The 12,310-nt window shown below is 38.3% G+C and overlaps 1 protein-coding gene across 1 annotated transcript in view; it reads right to left on the reverse strand.

The window, feature by feature from the left end:
• Positions 1-12,310, reverse strand: part of LOC120500236 (cytochrome c oxidase assembly protein COX16 homolog, mitochondrial) — a 45,525-nt gene that overhangs the window by 31,918 nt on the left and 1,297 nt on the right. The window contains exon 2 of the mRNA XM_039704813.1: positions 1,042-1,119. Coding sequence (XP_039560747.1) covers positions 1,042-1,119 — 78 coding nt within the window. The remainder of the gene's footprint in view (positions 1-1,041; positions 1,120-12,310) is intronic.

Here is a 12,310-nt window from a genome sequence, read left to right on the forward strand (position 1 = left end):
TTTTTTTTTCTATAAAGTCGCACAGAGTCTTAACAGCTTTGTGCAACCTGTAAGTCAGCAGCTCTGAGAAACCAGAGAGACCAGAAAGTCTCTCTGCATTGCAATAGCAAACCTGCATATTACCAAACCAAGGAAAGCAAGCCAATATTACTGCTAAACTGACACACTCTTTTTCAAAGACTTCACCACAGTTGCAAGCTGCAGAATTCAGAGTCCTGCACGACTTTTTTTTTCTATAAAGTCGCACAGAGTCTTTAAAACAGCTTTGTGCAACCTGTAAGTCAGCAGCTCTGAGAAACCAGAGAGACCAGAAAGTCTCTCTGCATTGCAATAGCAAACCTGCATATTACCAAACCAAGGAAAGCAAGCCAATATTACTGCTAAACTGACACACTCTTTTCAGATCATTTCATACACAATTTTGAACTTGGAGGGGTAAATAGCACTAGTAAACATGCTATTTCCCTCAGAAAGAAGGTTTCAGGCTCATTTTTAAAAAGGCTTCTTATTCTTCAGGACATTCTGACACAATGGGTAGAGACTAGCTCCTGTTTCATTCACAAGGCTTAAAGAACAGGATGTAGCACATTGTCAAAGGTACCTGCTTGTCTCAGTCAATGCAGAACCAAGCCCTGGAAACCATCTAACATTATATGCTCACTGCCAAGTATTGTTTGAAAACCAAACCCTTTAAAATACCAGTTTTCTTAGTCTAAATTGGATACAGTACCCTTGTAATAACCTCCTTCTGACATGCTGCACTTCCTTCTCAGGATTCAGAATTGCCACTTAGAATGAACCAAATAAACAAAATGTTTCTATTATTTATGTTGATTTTTTCACGGATGGCAAAGGATTCATCATCATGTCGGCCCCTTTATTGTCACCTGCTCTGCCTACTGCCTGTGAGACCCAGCTGTAGCTCAGGGCCAAGCAGTGAAAGGCAAATCTCCTACACCACGTTTGCTTGTCCTATCAATTCTTTAGAAAGCAGCATGTTGGCATAAGGAAATGAAAAGCAAAGAAAATAAATTAAACTACCTTGCCATGTAGTTTGTGAACATCGTATCTTATCTGAGCAAATTCACGGAGTCCAAAAGATCCTCCGATGAGATAGAGCTGAAAACAGAATGAAAACAGATGTCTTAGGACTGTTACAGAAAAGAACATTTTGCACACCTACAAAAAATACTGTGCATACTGACCCAATTCATCTACCAAGGGACTACACAATTTTCCAACAGAAACACCAGGAGCTGAAGAAAAAAATACTTTAGAAAATAAGTATGGGTGCCTTCTTCCACTCTCTTGAGCCTGGATTTCACACATTTCCTCCCCCTTACAAAGACAGCTGCTACATGACTCAGACTTTCCAGGGACTTCCTCTCCTCTTACCCCTTCTTTTCCCTCCCTATGTGGTTTCCTGACACAATGGCAGCAAAGGAACCTTTACCTCACTGCCACAGGTTTTATCCTCATAAATTTTCAAACTCTGTGGGGAAGTAGCAGTGCCATGCTGACTTACTCTGATGTCTGTGGGTAACAGATCTAATTAAGCTTCTGAACAGACCATGACTGTAGCTATAGTTCAATAACATATTATCACCCAGGCTAAGAAATCACATCCAGTACACCTATCCTTTTATTACTCCTTAGTTATCCTGCAATTTCCTCCATGCCTGTGAAGCTTAAGAATAATAAAGGGAGAAAGGGAAGGACTTCATATCCACATAAGAAATCATTATATTATTCTTTCTTATGAGAGAGTGCTATCACAAAACTGTGTATGTATTTTTACCATTAGAAATGGATAGACCATCCAAAGATCAAATATTCTTTAAAAAGAGAAGAGACTTGAAAATTAGCTTAGAAATCTAGCTACTTTGTGTACGAGTCAGGTCCCTTGCTACTGCTCTGACCTCACATCTGCTGTTCTCTGTTAAGGCAGATGCATAGGAGGCCAAAAGGCTTCACATCTAGAGACACACATCTAAGGAAGGTGGAAGCATGAGGAAATTCTAAGGACCTCAGTCAAGATAGGAAAAAAATCCAAACAAAATCCACCACCACCACCACCACCCTCCTTCATCATGCACCTTTGCTGTTACAGTCCTTAATTACACACTGTAGCTGAACTGCTGTTTTCTACACACTGCTGGCTGAATTCTTACTACATATTAGGTTTGCAGCAATGGCCAGTGTCCAAGAATTGTTATAATATGTGCAGGTAGTCACAGCGCATGTTCATTCTGGAAAGTAGAAGTTCATATCACTGTGGCCATAAAGAATTGGAAATTGGAAACAAAAACCTGCCTTCTACACTTAGTCATTCTCAAAGTTGCAGGATTGCATTACTTCCCACCAAGCAGGTAAAATTACTCAGAACCACATGAACACTCTCTCCATGCACACACTTCGACACTGCTAAGGTACAGACTGGTACCCCAGAACTGATGGACTCTAACCAAAGAAGAAGAAACCCTTCATCAACAGCCAGGAGTTAAAAGCTCCAGAGCCTCTTTCTGGCCCTTTCAAAAAGCCTTAAAATCCAGCAGATAATAAAAACAATTTTGCAATATGAACATCCAGTTGCTAGGCCACAGACCACTAGTGTCAGAAAGCCAATCAGAAAATCATCATATGGTATCAAGTCCAGCAACTAGAAATATGAATGACCAAAAACTGGATGGCATCATACTTGTGCCATAGATGTTTCAAGGGACTAATGATCTTGCAGATATTGAATCATCAAAATACTCAGTAGGACAAAAAAAAAAAGGAAAGAAAAGTCTTCCTTGTGGCAGTATTATGGTAGGAAAAAAATAACAGAAAGCAGGAAATAAAGTGTTCTAAATGGATAAAAAGAACCTGGACATTATTCAAGATTTATTCAATCAAATCAGAAGATTTGTCAGATGAAGATATGGTAACACATAATGCTAAAAATCTCAAGGATCAGACTGTAATTGAATTTTAACATGGTTGATGCCTCAGCATAAATTTTCATTAGCTGATCTCCTTTAATTCCTAACAAGTATTATGTTAATTTACAGCCACTGTGTTAATAAACTTTAAGTCCTAATAAACACAAATCTGAAATGCTATAGACACGTTTAGGCTATTACAAACCAGAGCTTATTGCCTTTTTTTTGTATTAGCATGTTGTCAAAGAATGTCTATGGCAAGGCAAAAGCACTAGAAATGGTTCAGTTATTAAACCAGGCAGAAAGCAGCAATCACATACGACATCAATTAAAAATTAATCTGTCCAAAAATAAACTTGCATGGAATAAATCCTGTTATGAGATGCGATATGAATAATTGGAAGACTTTGGCTTACAAAGCGATGCTGTAAGCTAAAGAGGAAATATTACATTCTTTAGTTTGAAAACTCTGTAATGTACTGTGCAACTACGAAAAATCAAGTTTTTGCAAGGTTGTTGTATGAAATAAGTCACATGCTACTCACTTTGTCTCAACACATCCTGTCGTTTGTTTGACAGCACCCATCCACGACACAGTGCATTTTATATCGGCAGCTACACACAGGAGAGAAGCTGATGCACACACCTCTCACTTCCTGTTTTGGAATTCAGGTTTTGGCCTGATGCTGCAGTTTTACTCACAACACCTTGGTACTACTAAGAGGGAAAAACCCACTTGGTTTGTGATGTATCTTTGCTCTTCCTACAGCAGAAGCACCGTAACAAGTTGGCACATTTAGCTTATCAGGCATTACCAGTATGGTTGCCTTTACATTTCCAGTACTGCAATGGCTGATTTATCTTACTATGAAACATCAGTTAAGCACCATCAGAGACAAAGCACACTGATGCTGTAAGAAAGTACAAATGCTGCTGAAAAATTACACAGCATAATGCTGGAAGGTTAGGACTAAGATTAAATAGTTTTGCAAAGGATACACACAAAGAATATAAATAATATGTTTACAAGCCCACATGACCAATGTACTAAAGAACCAAAAATGATGTCTGACTTTACTGCAAAACTAGACCAGAATCATTCATACTCAGCACTTATTTAATCAACCATCAGCATATCAATATAGTCAGCTGACAGCCCTGAGCATGAATTGCATTCATCTACACAAGCCAGAGCAGCTATGGACAGCTATTCAGTCAATTATCTTTTTGAGAACTGTGTTCAAAAGCCAATAAAAGAAGGTATAAATGAATTTATGCAACTGTAATACTATTAAAGGTAGCAAAGGACTCGGTGACTGACATGATGCATGGAGTAAAACTCTAAGTCTTGGCTTTAACTGTTTCCTTTCTCTTCTGGTGCACTGTGAAGGAAGATGCCCTCACTACCTTAATTTCACTTGGCTGTATTTACAGACAACAGTGAACCAGCGAGAATCACCAGTCAAAATAATTAGAAGCAGAATAAGACTCAATTTCCAGCACCATTATTGGCTTGTTGGCTTTGCATAGTCTATGTCTCACATTCTTTTCTAACTGCCCAAACTGTGAAACAAAGATAATCCCTACATTCTTTGCAAAACACTCTTCAGCTAAAAAAGCACTACAACGTACAAATTTGCCCAATGTAACCCAAAAGCAACAGTGAAGTCCAGTATGTTCCATCCACTAGTCCAGGCATAAAAAGACAGTAGAAGCTATTCAGGATGCAATATAAATATAAGTTAGGTTGGCACCATTCTAATGAATTCAGGATCAAGTTCACTCTCCTGTTAACTGAAGAGAGAAAAGTAATGTCACATATAATAAAAATTAATTTTTTTCATTACAGTTTTAGAATCATAGATACTTAATATACATGATAAAATATCAAGGCACTGGCATCTGAAGGATATTCAAGCTGCAAAGTTCATATATACCTGCATTCTTTTATTGTGAGGGAACTATTAATTTTATTTGCTTCAGAATGCAGAGAAAAAAAACATTATGTAGTGAGCATCATCTACCTTGTTACTTGAATGCTCTCAGCAGATTGATGAAATTATAGTCACTTCCCATTTTTTCCTTTACACCTCAAGTTTAACTTAGGGAGGCAAAGGTCATTAACCATACTAGTTAGCCAGCACTTAACACCAAAGCAAACAGCTTAATAGCACTGCTAGCACAACCCCCATGGAAGATCCCACTTTGGATTATTCCTTTATGTTTCAGTGAGTACACAAAAAACCCCCTACAATGCTGTAATGCAATTATGCATGCATGGAAGACTTGCATGTTCCAAAACAAAATGAAAGATAGGATGTGACATAAGAGCACCATCTGTCACATACACTCAGCAACCTCAATAAACATTTTATGTAAAAAAATGACATAAAATTCTCTTTAATAACATTCTTTTAAAAATTCTATTTGTTCATGTCTCCATTGGAAAGTATGTTATGCAATCAGTTATAGATGGCATGAGACTGATCCCCTGAACCACATCTTAGGATGGGAAATACTTGTATTTGTCACCAGCTAGTGGGTGGTCATTGAGGACTCATAACAGCAGAATTTAGGACTTAAAACAGATCCCTCTTTTAGTTTCCTGAATAATGTAAAGTAACCAACTTCAGCTCATCAGGTTAACAAAATTATAAGAAACTGCCCCTCTGGCAGTACCAGCAAAATGCCACGTTACAGGCATCCCTGTTGTTAGAGAAAGCCATTCCTACTACAGTAGCAGTCATGAAAGATAATTATAAAGTCATAAATCCCTAAATTAACCAAATCACCATGTTTAGTGCTGCCAACACAAACCACGCAGTGCTAGAAAATGTTATGATATGTATACAAAGAAGGAACGTGGTAATTTTCTAACCTCTTCTTCAAGACTTCTGCTACAAACTCTCCAGCTATTCATCAGGAACTTCAAAACTAGAGCAGTAGTGAATTATTTTAGTTTAGTTTGCAGTGATCACAGCAAAGAGAGTTTTGGGGGTTCCTTTATAAAGAACTGTCAGATGTGCAGTGCAAGGCTGGTGAAAGATGGCAATTTGGCAGTCCAGAAGACTGAAGTCTCTTTTCTTTTCCCTAAATAAAGTAGCAGGGCAAACTGCCAGTCCCAGAAAATACCAGGCAAGTCATCTTAACCTGAAGCGCCCCCCTCTGCCAGCTCTAACTCTCAAAAGTTTATTTTCCACAGCCATTCCTGCATTTGGCTCTAACACTGAAACTGCAGAGAAGAGAGAAAAACAGTGCAGCATCTTCTCAGAAACTTACTAAATCCTCTCCTCACCCGCAGTGGAAGAAAAAGAGGGTCTACCTTTACTTCTTGTCGACACAAAATGGAAATAACTAAGTTCACACCAGAGGTCTCCTTTGAAGGAACACAGAAACCAAAGCCATGCACCATCAGGAGTTATTTCATTCAAAGGTCCATCAAGTAAGCAAATGCTCTGACTTAATGCATGTGCTAGAATCTCACACTGTAGAAAGGCTGAACTGCACTCAAAAAGGGGTGAAATACAGCAGTAGATGACCACATGGATACCATGCTGGCATTCAGGACACAGCTGCTGGTACAAACTGGAACCAATTGCTACTGACTGATAAAGCAGAGTGTAGTTTGCACAGCATGTAGAACACGTGCAGAATATTAAACTTGGCCCAAGGTATCAGGTTAATTGGCTCAGTAAGAAAATGTTCAAAGCCATGATTGAAGATTGCAAATATGAATGGCTACAGGGCAGAGAACAACAACAAAAAAAAAAAGTCCTGTCCATAACCTTTCGATCTTACTATTCAATGTCTTATGAGAAAATAAAACTTTTGTTATTCTGTTATTCTTATTTTATTATTCACAATTTTGTGTGAAATGTCCAACTCATAATAGGTTTTAAACCAAAGACAATGCATGTAATAGAAACCAATCTAAGAATAATGCAGAAGAGATAAAAACCCACATGTTCCTCAATGTGAACATGAGCAAACAAGGGCATTTTCAGCCACAGCATTGTCATTTTGCATTACACACATTGCTTGGTCTGGTCAGACAGCAAAGGAACTTCATTCTACAGCTGCAGATGTTTGAAATCCAAGTCTGTCCTGGTGGCTGAGCTGCAGTTTCTGAACACCACCTTCATTTTCTCCATAAGCTTCCAAAAAACAAAATGTAGATTCCTTATTAAAATTATCATTTCCACAACTCACAGGTTCAAATCTCGCCAAGCTAAACTACAATAAGAAAGTGTTTACATCCTGTGGCAAGCTGCTATTCTTGTGATGTGTTAGGCCCTGATCAAAACTGCAATAAACTGAAACCTGCATGAAAGAACTTAAAAAGAAACCACAATAAGTATTATTTCCCTATTGATAATCCTGGGCAAGGAATGAAGATTAAACATTCTGTAGAATAAATGTGATTCTTACACTTTTACCATCACAATCCCTTGAAGAAGTGGGAGACCTGGGGCAGGACTAAACACACGCTTGCCTGTGAAAACAGGCAAGTCTGGACTTCTCTTCTGAGGCTCAACAGAGAACCTCAGACTCCCCAAGTGCCAGATTGGTCCATTCTAACAGCATTAAATGATGCAAATGCACCCTGTTTTGAAATGAAAGAGAGGGAAACTCTGAAGTACTAAAGAGTGCCTGTTTGTTACATATATCTGGAAAACTGTTCTCAAAGATTGAAAATTAAAAATGAAAGGCATTGATTCAAAAGGAGAGCTTAGAAGTTTTAAGACCTGACAGTCAACTGAAAGATGGAAGTCAGCTAATTCAGCCTGCAAAAACTGGACTTCACAGAAGCCCCTTCAGCCTGAACACTCCGGCTTGCACACGAGCACAAACAGCTGCAGGGCTGGTTTTGTCTGGAACAGCTCCACACTGTGGATTCAAACACACACAGATGAACAGGAGATGCAAAGCAGAAGCACAGCCGAAGTCAGACACGTCTCATCATAGGCCTAGAGACCCAACATGTACAATACCAGTCACTGAAGCATAAAAGCAACACTCTGCTATTCACTGATTGAGAGCAACAACTTTTAAATTCTAAAATCAGTTTTGTATTTATTGCTCCTCTAGGCTGCAAATGTAATACTTGTGACTTTTACAGGCAATCACAATTTATCAACAAATACTAGAAGTCAGAATTATCTTCTCGTGGATGAATGTTAATTCCTATTCATGTCTCACAAATATATTAACATTTAAATCAACTGTTCTGCACATGTTAAAATTTATTGTGAAGTTACATTAAGTAATAGATATTAATAAAAGTCCTGCAACTCAGTATTATGAATTGTACAATGCAATAATGTCAAAGATGTTAGCAATAACACTGACATATCTAAAAATAAAAAATACTGATTGCAGTAACCCTCCTTTAAACAATATCAGAACACAATGTAATAACAGTTTCTACTCATGGACACTGACAGCAACAGTAAGATCTCAGAATCATGATTACTCCCAAGAAAAATTGTCCGTATTTCCAGTGTTCATATCATCTTTTTGCAGGCAGATCCTCCAGAATCTGTGGGGAAAAGTGTGCCTTGTATTTAGCACGCTCTAGGCCTCCAAATTGAGCAGTTTTTTATTAAATTAACCAGAAATGTTGAATTTAAAGAAATATATGAAAATTTAACCCATTAACCCTGCAAACTTTGACTTTAAGTAACTCACAGGACAGCAAAATATAATTTCATATATCTGCAAAACATTTCTGGGCATCAGTCCTTGCTCCCAGATGACCCTGACTTCACACCAGTGAACAAAACTAATCCATGGACATGTAATTTCACATCCTGATGTCTGGAAAAGTTGTTCTGCTTTTGTTTGTCAAAACAACTGGCTCATTAACAAGAGCCTGAGATGCCACTGACCTTCTCTAATAGTGCCTAGAAGCACTGACCACATTGCTGCAGCATTGTTAGGGACTTGATCTAATCTGACCCTTTTCCTAGTCCTGTACCTGACATGCATTCTTGGCATCCCTTGACAAAGTGTTTATCAAAGGAAACTTGCACTGTCCAAGGCAGCAGCGTAGATGTAGTACAGTCTGTGCTAATAATCACTGGTGGAAATAGATTTTAGAATCATATTTATTCATAGTAAAATCTTTCACTGCTCCAAGCTGCCTGTACCTCCAGCTTTGGCAATACTAGACACGACATGTAAAACACCAAAGACAAGATCCAGAAGGAGAAGCAAAGTACTTGTAAAAGCAGTCATTACAGGATGAGGGGGAAAACCCCACATAACCCCAGGAAAAGGAAGTCAAAATCTACAGCAATAGGTATGGAGAATGTTGTAACATAGTGCAAATCTGAAAATCTGCATTACTATACACACAGTGTGATATACTTATTTTAGGTGTGCAATAAAAATCATCAAATGAATCATAAATTATATTTTCCTTCTGCTAGAATGTCACTTCAGATACTCAGAACATAATTTTTTTCCTTGCAACATACTGACAGAACTGGAACTGCACCTATACATTCATTTTGCAGCTTGAAGAGTTTGAAAAATCCTTGCCTAGAATCAGGTGGAGACACAACCACAAAGGCAAGTCTTGGGAAGTGCTGTGAGCATATGAAAGAATAGGGGGGGTTTTAACATGTGTTTTACATTTGTTACTACTTTGCAATTTTTAAATCCAAATTTGTTTCCTTAATGATACAGAGCCATCATTTAAACCTGTTGGAAAAAAATTAACTTCCAGCACACTTCAAATATTCCAAGTGTACCAGAGAGGTGACCTTACATGTTGAGTGTCCCATAAGGAAGGTGTGATGCTGGATGCACCAGCAGGAAGAGAAGGAGCCTTGCTCTCTCAGGATCTTACAGAAGCATCACTGCAGCAATATGACATTGACAGACACATCCCTTTTGCTCAGGTAGAGTTGGTTGTGGAATATAAAGCAGCAGAAACTGAAGCTCTCCTTTTATAATAGAGCCATGAATGCTGAAGACTTGTAAGTTAAACTTTATGTGATCAGGAAAGAGTTCCTGTAATCAAAACAGCAAACAGAGATGTCAATATAGGTGACAAAGATGTTTAAGTTACCACAGAGGTGGCACAGCCCTCTACTGCAACAGCAAATTTCAGATACACCTGTAAGGTTCCTGGAGCTCATCCCAACATCTACAGATGGTACCATCTTCAGAAATGCTTTGGGACTACTCACTTGATCACATGCAAGCTGCTGAGACATTCCATACCAAGTTACATCACTGTCTCCAGCATGCTTACTGTTCATGCCACACAGAGATACTATATCTGCAAATTTTATAAAGTTACAGAAAAATTCACAACTCAATGTCTCCTGCAAGTTTAAGTCCCAGCCCCTACAGTTTTGTTGCTGCTCACAAAGACACACTTTTTTCAGCTACTGAGAAAGTATGACTGAAAACTGTGATTTACACATCTTACTCTGAAAACTAGTGTCAGTATGAGGTTTAAAGACCAATCATGAAAATTCCTTCTCCACTGAAATATTCTAGCAGCCCCAAGACCAAATGAACAAATAAAAAACTATCAGAATCATTTACACTAAAAAGTAAGAAATCTTATACAGATATATTTTGGGGGGTGGATGATGAGACACCCATTTTCTTTGAATCAGAATCTCTTTGACCTTGCAGCCTTAGCGACTTTGGCACAGGGATTTTTCATTCAAATATGCAGTATAAAAAGGCAAGAAATTAAAGCCATTTGATTGTTTTCCTGCCAATAAAGCAAACATGGTACTGATGAAAAGTTCAGCAGTACTGAAGAATAGTCCTGCATCAGTCTAGAGAGAAGAAAATTATGTACAGAATGTAATAATCTAACAGAAACCTTTGGTTTCAGTATTATTAACAAATTCAGCAGAATTGAAAGGATTGCAGAAGTGAGCTCCTTCTGATTCTTTGCCTAGATTCATTGTCATTTTTGCTGTAATTGATCTTTTAGTACAATTCTGTTCAGCTTAAGAGGTGCCTTCAGAGCTCCGTAGACAGCTGGATAACTGACAATTGCATGAATTTTCCTTTTTCTTACTCCCTGGGAAGCCTTTGGGCAGCAAGTCAGAAACATTCTGAAGTATTCACAAGGGAGAATAATTTTAAGGCAGGGAGACATGAAACCCTGGAAAGAAATATAATAGAATATTTCTCTATATAATATTGTGTCTGGAGGAAAGAGCTCTGTCGCAGCAGGAACAGAATGAAATTAGGCAGTACAAAGTCAAAGAAACCAGTCTTAAAAATTCCTGCTGTGACCTATGGAAAATCTTGCAAAAACACTGGGGATGGCCAAAAGTATAACCACAGGTCTGGCCTGAGATGCTGAAGTCCTGGCTCCAGCCCTGAAGCAGAACTGAGACAATCCATGCCACTGCTGCCAGCTGGTTGTTCAAGCTCACCATAAAACCCCTAATTACGTATCAGAGAGCTTTGTCAAAAAACAGCAGTATTTTCCTAACACACCATCACCTGTCTTGGGGGGACTTTCCCAAGTGATGAAAGGCAATCACCACTCTCAATGTACAATGTACAGAACTTTGCAGACTTGTTTACAATAAACTAAGTCAATTCCTTCAAGTATTCCTTAAAGGCAGAATGTCAGCTTTACCTTTTATGTTGCTTTCCTCTAGACTTTACAGTTCATCTTCATCACCTCCACATGGCACCGTGGCAGAATGGCACCACAGAGCTAAAAAGTAACTCCAGCTGAGGACTGAGTACACAGGAAGAATCCTGTTTCATGATTTTACTCTACTTTTGACAAGTTCCTCCATCTTGCAATGACACTTCTGGTTTTTCACGATAATACAGCCCACATTATTTCTACAGGACCTACCTTACCTCCAAAGATGCCTTTTAATTTGGCAAGCATGTGGTAACTACATTTCATAGTATCTTTTAAATTCTTTTGAGAACTAAAAAGGTAAGATACATATCTTTGCCCTACTTCTCTGAAATTCTTACAGGGAAGATAATGTAGAAAGTTTTATCAAAATCAGAATCGTGTGTATCAGTTGAATGTCCTCACCTACTACACTAGTTAATCTGATATACTAATTATTAAAAAGCAGTGGTGATTTTTTTCCTCCACTAGGTCACCACCTCTAAGTATCTATTATTTAATCACATAGCATTTTCCCCAGGCCTTCCATGGAGTTAAAATTGCACCAGAGAATACTAAACTGCCTGATCTTCCTGATTCTGGAAGTAGCAAGCCCCAAATAATTACATAAATGAAAGCACCATAAGCTAAAACTATATTCAACCTTTAACATCTAAGCAAGGTGCTGTTAAACTGAAGAATATTGTCAGAGCACTCATACATGAAAAATCCGAAACCAAAATAAATTTGGTTTAAGCATGAAAGCTGC

This window comes from Passer montanus, unplaced genomic scaffold (assembly GCF_014805655.1).
Source record: "Passer montanus isolate IOZ18808 unplaced genomic scaffold, ASM1480565v1 scaffold18, whole genome shotgun sequence".
NCBI lineage: Eukaryota > Metazoa > Chordata > Aves > Passeriformes > Passeridae > Passer > Passer montanus.